The following is a 21,695-nucleotide window of genomic DNA, read 5'->3' on the forward strand; positions in this document are numbered from 1 at the left end:
TGGGTGGGGATCCTCCAGATAGTGGAATTTGAAGCAATAATCACAATATTACGCAAAGAGAGAATCCCGGGAGGCTCCTGGATTATGAAATATAATGATTGATTGAGGTAAGGGCTCTTCATTACAAAAAGTTTCTACTTTGTTTGGGAAAAAGTTGATTTGTTGGATTTTTCTTTCAAATACTACAGTACCCATGAGTCATAGCACATGTTGCTATGGTGAAAGTAGGGGCCAGAGGAAATGGCCACTGGAGTTCCTGGAGGGCTCACACCCCATGTGTGTATGTATCTCTCTCTCTCTCTGCAGTGCCGGAGTGTTGCCTCCTTGCCCACTACACCAGTAGAAAACATTTTTTTTCATTTACTCGATTCAGCAGGATCGACACAGGGAGGGAGAAGACTGATTTTAACGGTTATTGTCTACTTAACGCCTTTATCTCCCTTTCTTTCTGCTGCTCTCTTTGAAAATATTACAGCTGCCTGAAGTCCAGGAACAATTGTGTAATCCCAGAATAGTCAAATAGGCATGAATGCATGCGCTGCAAGACGTCACTGTAAGCATGTTTACCTGCTATGATTTCTAAAGAGGAATAATGCTGGGTGTGAGAACATCCCCTCACAGGCTACTGGCACATCAGCCACTTCCTCAGAACGAGTGCTGGTGTCTGATTGAGGAGCTGTCTGCACAAATGTGTGTGTGTGCGTGTGTGTGTGTGTCTGTTTTGTGTTTGAATGTGTATGTGTGCATGTGTGTGTGTGTGTGTGTTTGTGCGTGTTTCCGTTTGTGTTTGTATGTGTCTTTGTGCGTGTGTGTGTCTGTTTTGTGTTTGTATGTGTGTCTTTGTGCGTGTCTTTGTGCGTGTGTGTGTGTTTGTGTCTGTATTGTGTTTGTTTGTATATGTGTGTGTGTGTGTGTGTGTGTGTGTGTCTTTGTGCGTGTGTGTGTCTGTTTTGTGTTTGTATGTGTGTGTGTGTGTGTGTGTGTGTGTCTTTGTGCGTGAGTGTGAGTGTGCAAGGGCATGTTGATATGCGTGTGAATAAGACGAATGCCCCCTCCCTCAGGATGTGTCCCTGTGGTATTAGCTCTAGAGAGGAGGAGGCAGGCAGGCAGGCAGGCAGGCTGGCCCCCTGGCTCCCATCCAGGCCCTACACACCTCCTGTTCACAACCCCATTCAGCTCCCAATGACCCACAAACCACTGCATGCCACTGCATATCCATGGCAACAAGTGCCTTCTGTGGAACCAGTGCGTGTGTCACAGGCTACAGACAGAACCAAACGAGCAACGAGCTGAACCCACGAACAGCGCTGTAGCACCAGGCCAGAAAAGCTGAGAACAATACATCAACCTTAACGCTTTCTCCCTTTCAACTGCGAGAGAGCTCACATTACACAAAGGATCCTTTAACGGACGACAAGATTTTATAAAAAGATCTCATCCATCCACTGTGTTCACACCCCATTTTGCCAAGTCATACACAAATCAGCAGTTCTCCTCTGCAGAAATCTGTGGTTTAGCAGTTTCATGAAAACTGAAAGGCAGGTCCAGAACTGTTAAAGAGGGGAAGTACAGTATCGGAACAGCACATCCACTGATCAAACAACCACAAACACAATAGAAAACCTCCTGAGGCCTTCTCCTGTTTTTCTCTGCTTGCGTGTGTTCATGTTTGCGTGTGAGGCAGAGCGGGAGAGAGAACTCTGCATGTGGGTGTGTGAAAGTTGGAACCAAAGACAAACAGACCGTCGCACACAGACTCGCACGCATTCACACACAAGTCCTCCGGTCAAAGTGCATTCTGGGAATTTACACATCACAACGCTCATTAAGAGAAGCAGGAAGATACGGCAGCGGTCACGTACATTAATATCCCCAATTGCCACAGCTACCAAAATGAACAACGGCCTGCAGTTTGGACCCCTGCACTAAAGGGCCTTGGACAGGGCCTTAACCCACATAAGTGACCGCCACTTGCACCCATCAATGTCACTCTGCTCTTCCTCTTTCACATAAGATCAGAGCAATCTCTTCCCCTTGGACATGTGACCTAGGGTTTCCAGGCAATGTGCCCATGAATGAAAGTAGCCATGTGGGCCATGGCAGTTGCATCACTTCCTGTTTTCGGCTCAGCCACAGATGATACTAAACTGAGCACGAAGAACTCAAATTTTCAGTTCTAGTGTCATCAGCTTTCTATAGGCACTATCCAGAGCAAATGTCTCCTGCTCTTGCTGTGGTGTAAAGAACTTTTGTCCCAAAAGAAGCCCTCCAGTAACAGCCGTTTGTAATATCTATCTTTCACACTTCAGCTAGCTGTACAAATATAACACCGCAGAGGCCGTGCGATTGCGTCATCAGTAAATCCACTCAAATGTACTGCAAACTCTTCATCACCGAGGCACTTGAATTAATGCTGCAATGTTGCTTTGATTGATTGCACCATAGCAGCGGCGTTTCTCAATGTTGTTCCAATTCTAACCTCCCTTTCTCCCTTTCACCAGAACCACCACTGAGGATTTAACAATAACAGAACGTATCAAAATTCCTCCAAAAACCTGAACCAGAACTGGGGTTTGCAACAGGATGTTGCAATAGGCTCAGCAAAGACTCCATTTAAGCAATGGTGAGACTACGATATCGACTTCTTTACAGATCCTGTTCAGAGATTAAACATAGGTACTAAACAGTTCTGTCAGTGCCACAGTTGAGTCTTAAAACTGTTCTCATTAGCAGGCTCTTAATGAACAAACTCAGAGGGGGCGTGGCTTCACAGAGACCACCCACAGCAGCAGAAGCGGTACCTGAACATCCCGTTACCAACCCGAGCCAGGGCAGGGAGGAAGGCCGGGGCTTGTTCAGGCTTCCCGGAATAACTTGCTCCACTTCCCAAGGACATCGGGCAGGATGTGCCGATGTGCCGGAATCTTCTTTTCCCAGGAGTCCCCCTCGGCCGTCTGCACCGCTCTATCGCCGCGGAAACGTGAGGAGGCTCCAGAGACCCGCGAACGAGGCGAGGCGTCACTCAGACGAGAGCGTGCGACAGGGCGGGGGGGCGGAGCGGGGGATAAACTGCTACTGTGGGGGTGTATCCAGGGGGAGGGGGGGAAACGGCACGGTGATCCCTGTGGGGGGCGGGGCCAGGGCACCCCAAAACCTGCCCCCCCCCCCCCCCCCCCCCAAGAAATGCCACATGCATTTACGCAGCATCGCTGCGCAATTTTATTCCTCGATTAATTTAATTTTCTAAATACGGTGGCTCTTTGGATGCAAATCACGACGGATAAAAGCGTTCATCATCTCACTACGTGCAAGTGTAAAGAAGAGCAAAGCTTCTGTGCGTCTGAGAAGGACAAATGTCCCTTTCCCTAGAGGGACGGCTCCTGGGGTGTCGACCTGCCTCCCTCCCTTACAACAAGCCTCCCAAAAAAAAACCAAGCATTTACAGAGCAATGGTGCTTCATTTGATTCCTCAATTAACTCCGTTTTCAAATTACGGCTCTCTGAACGCTCCAATTATATTCAACACTGACTGACTACGAGTGTAAGAATAAAGCGCCTATGTGTGTTTGATGAGGAAAAAAATAAAATAAATACTCCCACTCCCGCAATGTTAAAATCCGTTTCAGGTGTTGGGGGCGGCAGGCCCTCCTGTGTGGTGCTGTGGGGGGGTGGGGAAGAGTGTTCACAGCAGGTCCGCTCCGCGAGAGGAGCGTTCGCACACGCTGATGAGTGAAATTAGCATACACAGCACTGCCGCACATCATAAAAGTCGACATGAATCACACGCAGAGACGCGTCTGAGGAGGCGCAGGAAGTGGCGGGGCCTGCTGAAAGCCGCGGAAGAAACGCCGACTGCTTTCACGCTGAGCGCAGCGCTGACCGAAGCCAGACGCTCTCCCTTTTTAACACTACAGGTAGCGTAACCGCACTGAGCACTATGGGGCCGATACAGGTGCCCATCGCGGATATAAAGAACACTTAATTCGGTAATGGGGTATCTCAGAGTGCCTGGCTTTATTAAACGGTATATTTCAGAAGCTAGCGAGATAAAGGCAGCCTTGGTGGGAGAGCGAGCTGTAGGGTGTGCAGCTGAACCCAGCAGAGCCCAGGACAGGAGGTTGGAGAGCGTCGGGTAGGGATGAGAAAGGCAGGGGAGTGCGGCTCATTGCTCAGGTCACTGGCTTTGCGCTTTTCGTTCTGAGTACTGACCCCTGACGGTAGAGCCCCTTGCAGCACAGGGCAGGGCAGGGCAGAGCAGGGTCGGCTAGAGCCGCACGTTCACCTGTGGTGAATAAAAGCGAGGCGGCGTCGGCTGTGCCGTGTACCCGCACGGGCTGGGCTATGTGGGGCAGAGGCACAGCGCCTCTCCGCTCTGATGCGGTACGCCGCCATCACACAGAGCCCTCATTAGCCTCTCCCCCCCTCCGCGGGCTACGTGCTGCGGTGGGAGTGCACCACACCGCCCAGGGAGGTGCGCCACCGCGCCTCCTCCAAGGCCTCCGAGAGGCGCTCCCGAACTGCTCGCCCGTCTCCTACCAAAGGCCGTTACACCACACACACCTGCAACTCCCGCGGCCACTGCTGTTCTTAAGCCTTTAATAAAAAACCCCCCAAAAAAAACCTTTTCCACCTTTTAATCGAACATTGTCAGCGGTGATCCAGTGCAGTGTGATAAGAGAAGCTCCACTGCATCTCCACGCTGTTACGACAGGCAGGGCGAACAGTCCGTACCGATGTTTGTCCTCAGGCACGGTGGAAACGCACTGCGTCACGGAGGGGTCAAAATGTGAACTTCTGAACCTCTTCGCTGGATCGGAATGTTACAGCACTTTTGAGAGAGGTAGCCGTCAACACACACGGCCAGTTCAAAAACAGATGACTGAGTGGTTACCAGTTCACCACCAAAATATCTTTAGTGTGGCTGTACAAAATGTCACAAATGACACAAAGACAACACCAGCATAAATGTATATGATTGCAGGTTGAGAAGGAACAGACTACAGCGAAGATAAAGTTGGAAAGATAAAATCCGACTTTCCTGGTGTCTGTAACGTTACTTTCATGTTAATTGCTCATCTTAGATTAGACATCAGTTGTTTTTTTATTACCTTTAAAAAGAAATTAAACAAAAAACAGCATGAGATGGGTTTTAAGAGAAATGACAATGAGAAACGACACTTGTGTTCACAAGTTCAGTTCGACAAGTGGTATTGCCAGCTTTCAAGCCCAAACAACTGGATAGGTTTTTTGCAATTACGGACTGTGGCTGGGAGTTGAGTACCTAATGAATTGTAAAACGGGCAGCCATCTTGTATTAGCTGTCAACTTATTCTACAGCTAGCCTTTGTTGTTCCATGCCATTCTTCAGGTAGTTACAGTTAATATCTTGGAATTGATGTTTAGAGTTGCCATTTCGACGCAATCATCCCTTGTCAGTGTCATGCCTTCAAAATATTTGGGGTTTAGAAATATTACCGGGGATATACTACAATAGACATGCTATCTTTTGTGCAACCATAAATTAATTAAAACATTTTTTTCCGGAAATAATGCTGTAGGAGAGTAATACTAATTAATTTGCTTATACTGACTTTTGTTGTTTTGGCTGTAGTCCAGCCTATGGCAGCATGATTGTACAGCCTATTACGGGAGTTCTGCAAATAGATTTTTTTTTAAATCGGTCAATCGATTAAATGTCAGCAGTTAACAGAAATATGAAAATAATGAAAATGCCATGAAAATTTACTGAAGACATGCTGTCAATCAGCTCCATGGTAAAGGAAGGACTGAAGAGGCTTCCCCATACAGTGACAGGGCAGGGGATCGGGGGACAGGACATTAAACAACATGCCACTTCCCTGAGGGAGGCAGGGCCCCCAATGATGGAATAAAATAATTTTTAAAAAGATACCAGCTCTCTGGCCAAACTTTTTTTTTGTGTCACAGTTGTTCACAGAAATGAGAAGATGGAAGATATTTATATATCCACTGTTATCGACCGACATGAATACAACGTATATTATGATAAGATTTTTGCGACAGATAAACTGTGGTTTCTGAGATTCTGGTTTTACAGCAGTCTGACGGTGGAGGAGTGACTGCTCTGTGCTCACTGTAGCTGTTCAGACCATCGCTGTTCTGCTGAGCTGAGCGGGGAGCCAGGCCCACACACAGACCCTCTCTCCGGGGTCACGGCGGTACAGCGATCCTCTCGTACCCTGACACAGCTGTCTGCAGGGACACCAGCCCTGCCTCAGCCAGGGTGCTGACATCACACCCTGCTAGCGTTACTGAGAGACGGCTGCTGAGCGCTGACACGGCTAACCCTGAGTGGGGCTGGGGTGGTTAGCACGGCCAGCACCTGAAACACATACTGCTAACCCTGAACGGGGCTGGGGTGGTTAGCATGGCTAGCACCTGAAACAAACACTGCTTACCCTGAGCAAGGCTTGGGTGGTTAGCGTAGCTAGCACCTGAAACACACACTACCAACCCCGAGTGGGGCTGGGGTGGTTAGCATGGCTAGCAAGTGAACAAAGTCCTTTAAACAGAAGCAAAGTCATCAGGGCCATTCAGATAAGCTAGTACAAAGGTAATAATAATGTGCTACATTACCATAACTGTACCTGAATAGTCGCTGGTTACATTTACCCTCATAAAAATCATGTTCAGATACACGGGTGCAGAACATATAATCTGTGCATATCTGCACTGAATGCCAGGAATGATGGGAATTCTGTCCCATTCGGTGTTCACGCTCAGGAGCAGGGCTGCATCCCGTGAGGTCACGAGCTGACAGCACCCAGCTGATTGGCCAGCGCCGTGTCCGTGCCGCTTGTGCACGAGACCAAGGCTGACACCACATTCCACAGAGGTCAATCAATACAGCAAACGCAAGGGAGAAAGCGACAGCAGCCGCTGTGAGCTTTCTGCTGGGAGATCAGAAGCCCCCACCCCCAGGCCTGCAGCAGCAGATAGATCTTCAGCACGGCTGGGCGTGCTTCTAGACACTCCCAACACCCTGACGAGCAGCTCGCCGCGAGATAAGAGAGGCCTCCTGCCCTGCACTCTGAGGTCAGAGAGGCCACTCACTCTCTGACAGACGAGCAGGGGGGAGGAGCCAAACCCTGGAGGCGGGGCGTCACTATAGAGACGGATGACACCTCGCGTCCCTTCCCTGGCGCTCCAGAAAGGCCCTGCAATGGTGCCGCTGCAGCAGCTGAAAATGCGTATTCTTAGGCTGAAACCCGCCTTGTTTACAGAAAGACTACTGTTCGGTCCAGCCTTCCCAGGTTTCTGGGAAAGTGACTCAGCTCTTACTGACAGAGAAGGAGCCTGGCTCGCATTATCAGGGGTATTCCCTACATTCCTCTGTCGAGAGGAAGTTCCAACGATGCGTCAGCAGGTCAACAAAGGCTCCGAACTCAAAGACTCTGACCTGAGCGCGGGCGGACCGGATCGACGGGCCCTGATCTCTGGAAAAGCCCGGGGCCCACAGACCCCTGCGGCCCCGCGCGCCGTTATCAGCAGCTACTGAGGAACGATCAGCCCTGAGAGCCCCTGAACACTCACAGCATCACAGACGGGACGGAGGCCAGCCAGCCCCGTCCAGGGGGCCAGTTTAACAGCCACAGATCATGGCCGATAGCTTTCCGTTCTGCATATGCACCCTACGCACGAGTCTGCAGGGCACTCCGCTCAGAGCTGGATCAGGGCAATTACAGTCGCAGGTGTAGGGGGTATTTTAATGGGCAGTTAAATCCAAGGGACAAAGCAAACGGGAGAAAATTATCCCTTGGCAGGGCATACCCCACTGAGCCACTGTGAGTTCAGCACTTTAAGTACGAAATTACTAACTAAAAATATGAACTGCAATGAGACCATCGCATATATTTTTCCATCCGCATGCATTAACGCATTTACTGCAGCCGCTGGGAGTTGTAGTTCTTACCCGATCTTGGGCTTCTGCTTGGCCTGCTTGGAGGTGACGATGCGGGCCTTCTTGGAGCCCTTGCCCTTGGGCCGGGCCTTGTTGCCGTGGCGGCCGCGGCGCTGGGCGGAGCTGGGGAAGCTCTCGGGGCTCATGACGCGCGGGATGTTCTTCTCGCCGCGCTGCCGCGCCTTGGCGACGGCCTCGGAGATGATCCGATTGGCCTTCAGCTGCTTGTCCTCGGGCAGCGCCTCCATCGCCTGCATCCTCTGCAGCCTCTTCTCCGAGGAAGAGGAGGAGGAGGAGGAGGACGACGACGACGACGAGGAAGACGAGCTGCTCTTCATGGTAGGGCTCAGGACCCGCGGGTGGTTACTGGAACCATTAGTGTTCTTACAGGGCTGAGGGAGGGGAGAGGAAACGATCAGTACGATATCACTCAATTAATGTGCGTGTGTGTGTGTGTGTGTGTGTGCGCGTGCGTGTGTGTGTGTGTGTGTGTGTGTGTGTGTGTGTGTGTGTGTCCAAAGCACGATTACAATTCATTCATACAACACCAGTCGGAAACTCTCTAGATTTACTCAGCCGTCCCTTTTAAAGTAATCGACAAAAGGCACATCTCTACGCAGTTTCAGTATTTGAATTCTGATTTCGGTTTTCGACTGCGTTACTTCCGAAAGTCACCTGTGTTCCCGGCACAGTAACGGCTAAGAAAAGAGCCAGAAAAGAATGGTCCAATCAACTAACCGACAAAGCAATCTGCCCAGCCCGCCACACACAGCAGGCACTTTCAGCTGAGAAAACGAGCCTCGCACATTCATGCTGCAGTTTCACTTCTCCGTTATGAAGAAAACATAATTAACTAAACCGGCAGAGAAACCGCAATGAATGAACGTACACAAGACAATTATCTCTTCTGTCTTCTCCTATTTAACATTTTACACATACGCTGAGTCAGCGCTGGAGCTGAAACTCAAGCCCAGCCCATAAATCAAGCAACTTAAAAATATACTTAAGCTGGGTACGAGAGCCAAGATCTGCACTCAGTATAAAGTAAGGCAAGGTCAACCATTTCATGTACAGCATTCCTGTCTCAACAGATTTGTGCAATCATGTGTCTGCGTGGCTTGTAAGGCATCCTAACGTTGGAATATTTCTACATTCATATTCACTTAGAGGCACACTATTCTATCCAAACATTTCTTTATAGCCGTGGAACGCAAGATAACTCACGTTTTCTTCTGTCAGTCCTAATGGCCTCCAAGTGTGTACCGCATTTATATTCTATAAATCTCATGAAGTATACTTCCATTAAATTTAGTGGACCCATGTCCTTACATGTATGCAATACCAATGCACCCCTCCAGGGTTAGCAGGTCGATTACATCTCTTTCACTATAAAACATGTCTCACACACACGCACACGCACACACACACACACGTACAAGCGCACGCACACACACACACACACACACACACACACGTACAAGCGCACGCACACACACACACACACACACACACACACGTACAAGCGCACGCACACACACACACACACACACACACACACACACACACACGTACAAGCGCACGCACACACACACACACACACACACACACACACACACACACCTCTTTCACAGCTGTATTAGCCGTAGTGACAGTCGTGCTGAGAGGAGGCAAGTGTACACGATAAGTGTGATACTTCAGCAGCACTAAAAATAAAGAGCAGCCGCACCAACCACCCCAGCTGACTGCCCATTTACTGACATCCACCGCTTTTTACACACACTGCACACACGCAAGTGCAGACACACACACACACACACACACACACACACACAGCAGACAAAAACACACACACACACACACAAACACACGTATGCAATTACAGATGTACAAAAAACTAAAACACACACACACACACACAGGGGGGCCATACACTTCAATCCTAAGCCTCTAAATCTGCCCAACATGCGTCTCTCCTCTCAGCCACAGGGTACTGCAGCAACAACAACAACAGAGTTCCCATCAATAACACAGAACACACAGCGCTAAAGAAAGGAAACAAAATGGATGACACAGGAGGAAAAAGTATGAAAAACCCATTTAAACAGCCACGTGAAAACATGCACTCCTGAGGCTGCACTGTGGCACTAACCGCTACACCCTGACATACTGCCTGGAGCTAATTCCCCCCCCCCAATCGCAGCGCTTTGTGAATATATGACCACGCCAGTTGCTAGCCTGTGTGCTAAATAAAGAGAATTAACTAGAACCACGGAAACAAAAGCGTGTTGGGGGTTGGGGCGGGGATGGAATAAATAACCCGTTTGGACGTTAAAGATGGACGACGGAACAGTTCTCACACGTGCGCTAGCTTTAATAGCCACGGCTATTAATGAACGCCACTCTAGCACAGTGCCGGGATGGGCTCATTACTTCTGCTCAGACTTATTAACAACAGAAACAAGCCGGAGAAGGGGAAAGAGGAACGGAGGAGGCTGGAACACACTGCAGTTCTGTGATAGCTCTATAAATATCTGATGTGAAAGGCAGAGAGTGCTGCAGTCATAACCAGGTCTGAGACTACAGCTGAAGGTCTGAGCGCGCTCAGTGCGAGCCACTCCCCCCCCCCCCCCCCCCGCCCGCTCTACCGGACCGCGAGGTGACTAATGTTTCCAGCACATGTGAGACCCTGAAAACACAAACACACCCACTGCTGCATAGGAAGGGGTGTGCGAGGGAGGGAGAGAGTGAGAGAGAGAGGTGGGGGGGGGGGGGGGGGTGAGTGTGCGAGAGGAGCGAGCGTCCGACAGAAAGAGGGAAGAGGGAGGGAAAGAGAGGGAGAAAGGCAGAGGAGAAAAGCATGCCACGGTACCGTCCGGTGAAAAGGGAGAGAGACGGCAGCAACAAGATGGCGAAGCAGCAGCCGCAACGTGCGCCAGTAGCAGAGGGCTTTTCCATTCCGGTCTCCCCCTCCTCCCTCTCTCCTCCCTCCCCCCCCCTCTCTCTCCTCCCTCTCTCCCTCCCTCCCTCGCTCCGGGCTGTCCGCGTGTCTCACTTACCCTTCCTCTTGGCCTCTTCACTGAAGACATGTTTTTTTTTCTTTTTCCTCCCTTCCCCCGGCAGCCTAACAAAAGCCTTGCCCTTTTCGCCGGGATTTCTCTCTCTCCCTCAGTCCCTCCGTCTCTCCTTCCAGCGGTCCCCCCCCACCCCCCCCCTCCCGCCCCCCCCCTGCTGGGTTATCGCTGGCGCCTCTTCCTCCTCCCGGTCCTCCTGCGGGCGCTCAGCGGGCTGCGGGCTGGCGGAGGCTGGGAGTGCGGGGAGCGAGGCTCATTCCTGCGCCTCTCGGCTGGGTCTGCGCTGGCCGCTCTGTGCTGCTCCCGCTCGCCCTCCGCGCTCGCATCCCAGGCGAAGGTAGGCTCCTCCGCACACAAAGCCCTTTTGTGCTGCCGCCTCACTCACTTCTCCCCACTTTTTCCTCCTCCTCTTGCCCCTCTCCCCTCCCCTCTCCCTGGCTGAGCGCGGCGCGGCAAGCTCCAGCCACCCACAGAGCGGGCGAAAATGAAAGCACAAAGCAGCAAAATGCATCAGCGTGAATATTAGAGATGTCGTTAAAATCCGGACTCGTTTCTCTCTCTCTCTCCCCCTCTCCCTCTCTCGCTCACTCTTTCACTCACATTTTTTTTGAGGCGGTGCACGCCAGCAGATGGTGCTAGCAGTTATTATTAAATTAGGTTTTGCGATTTAACTCCAAAAGCGCTGGACTTCCATTTACGTGTGCGTATGCATGCACTGCTGTACATTCAAACTGTACTTCTGTGTGTAAAGTACACACACACACACACACACACACACACACACACACACACACAGAGTAATTCTCTTAAATGTACAGTGAAAATCCTATTCCCACTTAAAAACACATGAAAACCGTTATGGATATCAGCTTCACTCAGGTGCTAAAGCTGCAGCTCCACAGAAACGGGTCTAAGGGTCTATGGGCAGAGACCGGCACGGTGGCCAGGCTGGAGAAAGATCCTCCTGGCCCGGTGTGTTGCTCATGGCTACGGGACAGGGCTCAGAGACCCAGTGGGCCTCCTGGAGCCTCCACGGGGGGGAGGCTCCTCCACTCCGAGCACCTCCTTCAATCCGGAACTCACGCACAGGAGCACAACACAGGCACAGAGCCATCATGCCGTTTCAATCTGCGCCTTCAGCCTAGCCTTTATTCCTGGACCACACACTGAAGTGGAGGTCTGATTTAGCCACAAGCAGGTGAAACGGGGCCCTGAGCCAATCAGAGCAGGACAGTGCTGGCCACACAGTGCTGGGCAGCCCATGGTAACGCACGCGCTCAGACAGATGTGGCGGGATAGTGAAATATTAGGGCTGTTCGTACGGATGGGCGTAGTAGGTAATGTCTGCAGAGTGTGATGGCGTTAAAGGAGAGCCTTGCGGCTGCAGATTCCCGTACAGCAGGGCACCGGTGAGTGAAGGTGATTTATGGGATGTGTTGTGGAGGGTCTAGCCGGGCCTCTCCAGGGAGGCTGTGTGAGACGTGATAATTACCACATCGCTAATGTGGACCGTATGCTCCCACACCCCTGTGTCCGTGCCTTACCCCACACCCACACCCTTCTGCACACATCACACTGACACTCACCCTCACATCCACCCGCCCCTGCACACTGCTGATTCTATACCCATCTACACCAAACTCACACTGCTGATACTATACCCATCTACACCAAACTCACACTGCTGATACTATACCCATCTACACCAAACTCACACTGCTGATACTATACCCATCTACACCAAACACACACTGCTGATTCTATACCCATCTACACCAAACTCAGACTGCTGATTCTATACCCATCTACAGCAAACTCACACTGCTGATTCTATACCCATCTACACCACTCACACTGCTGATACTATACCCATCTACACCAAACACACACTGCTGATTCTATACCCATCTACAGCAAACTCAGACTGCTGATTCTATACCCATCTACAGCAAACTCAGACTGCTGATTCTATACCCATCTACAGCAAACTCACACTGCTGATTCTATACCCATCTACACCAAACTCACACTGCTGATTCTATACCCATCTACACCAAACTCACACTCCTGATTCTATACCCATCTACACCAAACTCACACTGCTGATTCTATACCCATCTACAGCAAACTCACACTGCTGATTCTATACCCATCTACACCAAACGCACACTGCTGATTCTATACCCATCTACACCAAACACACACTCCTGATTCTATACCCATCTACACCAAACACACACTCCTGATTCTATACTCATCTACACCAAACTCACACTCCTGATTCTATACCCATCTACACCAAACTCACACTACTGACACTACTAAGGGCAGCCTGTAGTGTAGTCGTTAAGGTACATGACTGGGACCCGCAAGGTCGGTGGTTCGATCCCCGGTGTAGCCACAATAAGATCTGCACAGCCGTTGGGCCCTTGAGCAAGGCCCTTAACCTGCATTGCCCCAGGGGAGGATTGTCTCCTGCTTAGTCTAATCAACTGTATGTCGCTCTGGATAAGAGCGTCTGCCAAATGCCATTAATGTTAATGTAATACCAATCTGCACCAAACTCAAAGTGCTGATACCAAACCCATCTACAAAGTCACAGTGCTGATACTATAACCATCTACACCAAACTCTCCTGCTGCTTCCAATGCAGACACACACAATACATTTTCCCATGTGAGCGGATTTAGTCCGGCTGCTAAAAAAATAAAAATAAATAAGTTGTAACTCATTTTAATTATTCCTACCTAAGGGCCTGACATGACTGTGTTCCTACCTAAGGGCTGACATGACTGTGTTCCTACCTAAGGGCTGACATGACTGTGTTCCTACCTAAGGGCTGACATGACTGTGTTCCTACCTAAGGGCTGACATGACTGTGTTCCTACCTAAGGGCTGACATGCGTTTAAGCACAGTTTCTGCTCTGAGAGCACTCAGGCCATACCAGACTGGTACTGTCAGTGAACAGTGATTACTCCTGATACAACGGCATAACCCATTACAGACGAGGACGGCTGGGATCTTTAGGTGCCGGGAAACCGGAGACAGCTCTGAAGGCTGGCCTATACTCCGTCACTCAGCTGAAAGGGCTGAATCCTTCCCATAATCCCCGGCTCTGCACTTCCAGACGGGACAGACCCGCGGTGTGCTGCAGCCCTCGGGCGTGACAGGGAGCCCGGGCTGAGGCCGGTCGGTGTGTGCCTTTAACTGCTCCCCCAGCCAGGCCTTGGAGTTTGAACTGTTTTGAAAGTGACTGGCCAGCACGAAAAAGCATGAAGAATACCCAGCTCCCAGAGCAAACAACAAAATAAAATAAATAAAAAAATAAATTCATGCTCTCCCTCTGCTCCGTTCTCCCGTGAAAAACTAGAGGGGAAACAAAATGGAAGGATCAAAGCGAGACGGTTCATAACAGCCTGGATATTTATTTAGGTGTTGAGCAACACGACAGCACATCAACATCACGCACAGAATTGCAAACTATTCTAAAATGGGCAGAGTCCATTCTGTTACCTATGTAAAGCACTTTGTCCTTTTCTTTATGCGGGCGACATTGAAGTCTATCTCTGCTTTGCATGAGAGAACCCAATTTCTTACTCACTGAGCCAGGGCTTTAAAAACAAAGCAGATATCGACCAACATAACAGGTACGGACTCACACAAACACAGGACACACAGGCATGCCCGCACGCACGCACACACACACACAGGCATGCACACGCACACACAAACACGCACACAGGCACACACTGCTGCTTATATCATCCGAGAGTTGATACCTGAAAGTCAATATGCGGGTGGGGGTAGGGAGTGGGGGGGAACGCACACACGTTTGACTGGTCACATGGTGCAGGGATTTTCATACTGCAGCTCCTTGGCAACCCAGCGGTTAAAATGCAAATGCGCCGTCTTCTGCTGCTGCTTCCCCTCTGTAGCCTGAACAGAGGCGCAGGTGGTGCGTTCACAGCTATTCATTATTACAGCCCACCAAAGACGGATGGGCTCATATCCAGCATTAATATATACATTTCATTTCTGCCACGGCAGACAGATGTGAGATTTGACTGAAATGCAGAGAGCCGGAGAGATGGAAAAAAAAACTGTGCTTCAGATGTCGCCACAGAGCCTCGGAGGTCATTCAACGGTCCACTCCCACTCACCCACGCCACCAAAACACACCCTCCCCCACTCACGACAGAGAAGAGAAACCAAGCCCCATTCCAGCGTAACACTTCACAATATGCTAGCTCGAGCCGCAGGTTGCACAGACGCAATACTCTGCCAAAAATATCTGTGCATGTCTTGAACTCTGACCAAAAATGCGTCGCCAATGTTCTATTTCTGACCTCCAGCCTCAGCTGATTTAACCTGCCGATCGACATTCCGCACCTTTCCCGTCAGGTAGAGCAGGTATGGGTGCCGGACCAGGTGCCTGCCCGGGTTACACTGTCTGACTCATGGGAGACCAGTGGCATTCAGAGACTGCTCCTGAGATGAAGGGGTAGCCATCATTCAAAAGACCTGTAATCACGCCCCAAGCAGTGTTTACCTTCATGTGTGTGCAGACATTCAGATGCCATGTAGAGTTATACTTACAACCATTTAGAGAAGCAAATTAGCAGGTACAACAGTAATACGCAGCGATTACCCAGGGATAAATTAAGATTGAATTCTGAGGAACGGTGAGAGTAAGCATGATCACGGATTGAACGAAATTTAATCCTTCCATATCACCCAAAAGTTCAAGGCACTGATAAAATCCCTATAAGCACACACAATTATAAAGTAAACCTCAACATTTTTATCAAAATTCCCGACAGCGCAGAATTGGTTTTCTTCACCGCAACATTTATCATTCATAGCTCAGATATCGCACACTCCCTCTCATGTGCCATTACCATTTTCCCATTCATTGTAAATGTAGCTATTTGAATACAAAAACTGGCCAATTTTTAAATAAGGTTTAAGAAACATGCAATAACACCGACAGAGCACGGGAGGAAAAACACGTGTGGAATCTGAGTCATTCCCAGACGAATGGGAGTGCCCAAACCGTGGCTCCGGAGAGAGATCACAGCTAACGCTCGAGAATGTATGGGCATCCGCCTACAACACAGAGTACAGTGCACAACCAGTTTGTGAGGTTTAAAACATGCTAAACCTTCACCATGTTTACGGTATAGGCTATATTTAAACTGAGCATTTTATTACCCACTTAGTCATCCATTATTCTGCCATCTCAACACTATATTTACGCCACTGTGCGCCCCTTGAAAACGTGCGCTGAAAATGTAGTCCTCCGTATAAAAGCTGTAGTCCTTGCTCACTGTAGGGAGCCATTTTGAATGGTGCATTCTTGCACGGTTACTTCTGAGTGGAATTTCAGTCTGAGGCCCAGCTGGGCCCACCGACAGCTGTTTCATGTATTTATTGTCCACATGAATGTGGAATTTTAATTATATCACATACAGCACGGCACATCAGATGTATGTGGAATTCCCACGTGACCGTCTTTGCTTCAATGCCTCCAACACGTCAAGCCTTCCAGGAGATTAAACAAATGCTTCACACCGCATCGAAAATAGGAAGAGCGCTCCTCGTCGGTACACAAACACACGCAAAAAAGGGAAAGAAGTCCCGCATTCATTTCCTTACTCAGACCAAAACGCAACCTTGGATGTATCTGGCTCAAAATAAAGCTGAAGCTATTGTTATTAATTTACCGTTATCGGATTAAAACCGGATTGCAGTGAGTGAAGTCCCATTGAAATGTTGACATCCTGAATCCAATAAGCCCCTTTAATTTATTTTCACTTCTTAGCAACGGAAAAATATCTATCCGTTCGGAGAGTATATAGTATATAACAGACACTCAATGTACTGGAACTGTCCTGTGTTATGACATGGTTTAATAAAGGCGGTGGGTAGCTAACGTATGTGTTCACCATGAGTTCTGGCTGTGCCCTAAACCCTGAACTTCAGCAGCCTCAGGTCTCAGCTGCACGGTTAGCTACCCATGAGCAGGAGTCCATGACTGAAACAACAGGGCTCACCCCACCACGGCAGAGGAGGCTTAGAAAGGTCAGAGTTCACAGGCCTCCCGCTGCAGAAGTGGCTCCCCAGGCGCCTAAAGGTTGCTGTTCTCAGTGTGACCTGCCTCCCTTCAAACGAGGGCCAGCTTTCCTGCAGTAAACAGGGTGATAAACAGTTCCTGATTTATGCCCACGTGTGTACATATTCTACTGTGCTGTGCTATACTAGCTGGGGTGCTGTGGGCCTGGCAGCTAGCATTGCTCATTTGCAATTTTCCCCCAAAAAATAAAGAAAAAATGCGGATTAAAATCAAAGATACCCTAATGTTAACAAAGCAGTGCCCTTTAGCACTCATCTTCCCCAATGCTAAACCAGAGTCCCTGCTAATGAAATGCAGGCTGCTCTACTCAGCCAGGGGGGAGAGATTAAACCCACTAATTAGGCTTGGACATCGCAGCCAATTAGCAGTTACAATGGCGCCAGAGATACACGGCTGATGAATGAAACAGGGCTTGATCTGCAGTGATGTGAACTGGACCCATTACAGAGAGCAACAGGGCCTCACCAGGGCTCTGTTCCACACCAATATTTTTATTTATTTTTCTTACTCTATCTACTCCTCGCTCCACCCATCAGGAAAGGCTAAGAAAAGTGGCAAGAAAAATAAACTAAGACCAAAAAAAAAAAAAAAAAAAACCTAAACTAGGCAAATGTAATGTCCCTTCAAGTGTTAGTTCGAAGCCACATCAGTGGCAGAAGTGGCACACAGAATGGAATATGCGGAATATGACATTCGAGTTATATACACTCACCAAGCACTTTATTCGGTATTTATTGATTTTTTTTTTTTATTCGATTTTTTTTTACTTCTACTGCTGTAGCCTATCCACTTAAGAGTTAGAATGCGTTGTGTGTTCAGAGATGCTTTTCTGCATACCACTGTTGTAATGAATGGTTATTTGCGTTACTGTCACTTTCCTGTCAGCCTTGACCAGTCTGGCCTCTCTCCTCTCTCATTAACAAGGCATTTCTGTCTGCAGGATTTTCTTTTAGTTTTTTGCACCATTCTTTGCAAACTCTAGAGACTAGTGTGCGTAAAAGTCCCAGGAGATCAGCAGTTTCTGAGATACTCAAAACCACCCTGTCTGCCACCAACAATCATTCCATGGTCAAAGTTACTGAGATCACATTTTTTCCTCCATTCTGATGGTTAATGTGAACATAAACTGAAGCTCCTGACCTGCATCTACATGATTGTATGCATTGCACTGCTGCTACACAATTGGCTGAATAATAAGGTGTAATAAAGTAAAAATGTTCCTAATAATGCTCGGTGAGTGCACATTTTTCATCTACTACAAAAACATACATATACATGCACATCCACACACCAAAAAGATCTAATGAGCCAATTAATATTTACAGCAACAGGGTTTATAGTCCAAAAAATGTTAATTATCTTTATAAATGTAGCTGTTAGTATTGGTTATGTTAGTCACTTAAAAATATCATTAGCCATGTCAGATTACAGATTATTCCATCGGCCCTGAACATGACTTGCTTCCTTTTGTAATCCAATTAATTTCCTTATTTAATTAGACGAGGCATCTTACGCTATCGACACTGCTGATGGGGTTACAGGGACAGACGTTCCCGACATACAGTACCAGCAGGGTCGGCGTGTTGGAGACATATTAGGGCCGTTATTGGTCTGCACACAGAGGCAGACTGGGGTCAGGCTGCGGTCAGCAGCAGGGAGAGATGACAAGTAAGAGACGATGACGGACACACTGATTGAAATTCCAAAATCAAAAGGCCCCGGCCACAGCACCTGGGCCCAGTCGGCTCAAAAAGAGCTTCACCTTTTCAAAAATAGTCCCTCTGAAAACCCAATTCCCACAACGAGCCCGTTCCAGTCGAAAATGGTCGGAAACGCAGTGTACGTTCGGCGGTATTCATATGAAAACTGAAAAAGGCGAATCAGCCCGGCCCACTCCAGCTCATTTCAAAAGAACAGCACCAAACAAAAAGCCTACAGTCCCAGCTGAATCATACACGAGCTCAGTCCGGTGGAAAAAAATGGCCAATAAAGGAGAAAACCAACTCATTCTAAATACAGCATGCCGAGTCAGCCGGATGTGTCTAATAAAATCAACTGCAATCACACTGGAATGATGGTGCGATGATTACAATACTTATATGATGCAAATATGATGCAGGACCCGTACCACTGACTAGTCAAATGCCTCATGAGCAGAAGATTGGTGTCAAAGGGGACAATGATCTGAGCATTATCGGACCCTGTAGTATCTGTCTGCACAGTCAAGAGAGGGGAAAAGCACCTACCGCCTTGCACGGCAGCTAGCCATACAGGAAAAGCACCCATCGCCTAGCCATACAGGAAAAGCACCCATCGCCTAGCCATACAGGAAAAGCACCCATCGCCTAGCCATACAGGAAAAGCACCTATCGCCTAGCCATACAGGAAAAGCATCCATCGCCCAGCCATTCAGGAAAAGCACCCATTGCCTTGCACGGCAGGTCACCATACAGGTATCCATCTTACAGAGGACACATTTATACAGCCGGAAATGGACTTCAAACCCTGTGCCTCGCTGAAGGGTATGACAGTGACTGTCCTCCCCAGGACTGGACCCCAGGAGCGGGTCCGTGAGTGCCTGTGGTGTGTGAGGAACACCAGGGCTTCGGGTACAGGGTGAGCCGATACAGGGTGGCCTCATTACAGCAGGTTCTTCAGCCCATTACAGAAGGGAACGGCAGGGGGGACCAGCACAAGAGCGGGACTCAAAACATACCCAGGTCAAGAGACTCGACTGGGGTAGGCTCTTTTCCCTTTTCATTTTGTCATTTAATTGAGGTTGCATTTCAGAGTGTTGATGCTGAACATATGCCTCTACATCAGGCTTAAATTAGAGAATATTAAAGGCCATTCATTCCCCAGCTAAATTAATAGCGACGGATGTTCACAATAAAGAATCAAATTAAATATAGGCTGAGGAAAATGGACATGGAAAATATACCGAGTACATGACCTTGCTGTCCTGGATGGTAGTCATGGCCTTGCCTGGTACTCTTTGGGAACGGGCAGACGAAAGCTCGAGAACAAACTTTTTTTTCTCGCCTTTTCTGCCTCCCGGCTGTCCATCTTCTAAATCAGAGTGTAAAGATCTCGTCCGCCGGAGTAGCGGGGAGGTGTGTTCTCCCGGCGTCCGTAAATCAGACAGATTTAGGAGACCACATTAAGGAGCTGGCTCACAAGAGCGCAAGCGAGGCTCTATGTGAAGGACGGCCCTGCTATCAGTCACCATCACGCCCGAGCCCATCTGCCTGTCAGCCTGACGGCCGGTTTGATTCAGCCCAGCGCCGGGCCGTCATTCTCCGGCCTGTCGGGGCCGGTGGCAGCGCGGGAGCGGAGAAGGGACGGAACCCGCTTACTGTGAGCTCTACGGGACGGGACAGGGTGTGGGAGGGCTCAGGAGGACCGTGGGGGGGGAGGGGGGGCCCAGGAGGAGCGCACCAGCACTAGGCCCCCGGGTTCCAGCGGGGAGCCCACTTCCACCCACTCCTGTATTATTAACACTCCTCTTTAGAGAGGCTGGGAGGAGCACAGCAAGGCTCCAGGCAAGTGGAGACGCTCGAGGGCCCTACGCACATCGATTTTCTATCTTCTTCCCCCGCGCTAATTTACACTCCACTCTGCCAGGAGACCGGTACCTGTGGGGGGGGGGGGGGGTTCTGGAGGAGAGGGAGAACAGCTAAGCATTGTGGGATTGCAGAGATGAGTCGCAGGGGAGTGCTGCAGCCGGGCAGTAACTCATATTGCGCTTGGATGAAATGACGGCGAAGGCATCGTTCATCTGTTCAAAGGAAGAGCAGCATGAAAAACACTTCAAAACCTTTTTATTATTCCAGATAAGGAACGAGACAGGGCACCCGCACACATGCCGCCAATTAGGTTTGTATGATAGATTTTAACAACTCATGCAAATACCAAGCGATAACAGGGTCTCAAACTGAGATTTGCATTTATTTCCAGATTGTTTCGATGAGGCTGGATGGTATTCCTAATAGGAATTTCCCCACTTTAAACCTGACTGCTCACAATGCAAAGAACGCCCAGTCTCCCAGAGGATGGCTTCGGTTTCAAAAACTACACATACACAGCACTTCTATCCTGCTATAGACCGCATGCTTACCTGCTAAGGGCATGAAGTCAACAGCCAAGATTGCAAGGTAGATTTAGGTATTGTATTGCAGTCCCAGTAAACCATTAAACCATCCAATATTTCAGCTCCAAGTGACCTAACTAGGTAGGCCATACCTACTAACAGAACAGCATGACACAGTGGAAAGACTGTGCCAACGTAATCCATTTTTTCAGTTTAAGGTTACATTTTTCCATATAACCCGTGATGACGCACGCTGATAGACTGATAGTGGTCATGTCTTGTACTCTGGGTGACTAGATAGGGACTAGCCCAATAATCTGTTTGTTGACTATTCCTTTAAAATAAACAATGAATTTGATCATGGTAGTGCAGTTACTTGTTTGCCATGGTTACTTGGCAACGCCTTTGACTGGGTGACAACAGTGAAGTGACCAGCCACTGGGCCGTTTGGTATTTCTGAC

General features: G+C 49.1%; 1 protein-coding gene across 10 annotated transcripts in view; it reads right to left on the bottom strand.

Moving 5' to 3' along the window:
* The window catches only part of LOC133111819 (chromodomain-helicase-DNA-binding protein 9-like), a 77,654-nt gene that overhangs the window by 43,862 nt on the left and 12,097 nt on the right, over nucleotides 1-21,695 (bottom strand). For 9 of the 10 annotated variants that reach the window (XM_061222421.1, XM_061222423.1, XM_061222426.1 and 6 more), the window contains one exon: nucleotides 7,952-8,331. In XM_061222421.1, coding sequence (XP_061078405.1) covers nucleotides 7,952-8,331 — 380 coding nt within the window. Of the gene's footprint in view, nucleotides 1-7,951; nucleotides 8,332-10,995; nucleotides 11,111-21,695 lie in introns of those variants that run through there. The other variant, XM_061222427.1, reaches the window with a different exon arrangement.

The sequence above is a fragment of the Conger conger genome, chromosome 15 (assembly GCF_963514075.1).
Source record: "Conger conger chromosome 15, fConCon1.1, whole genome shotgun sequence".
Taxonomy (NCBI): Eukaryota; Metazoa; Chordata; class Actinopteri; order Anguilliformes; family Congridae; genus Conger; species Conger conger.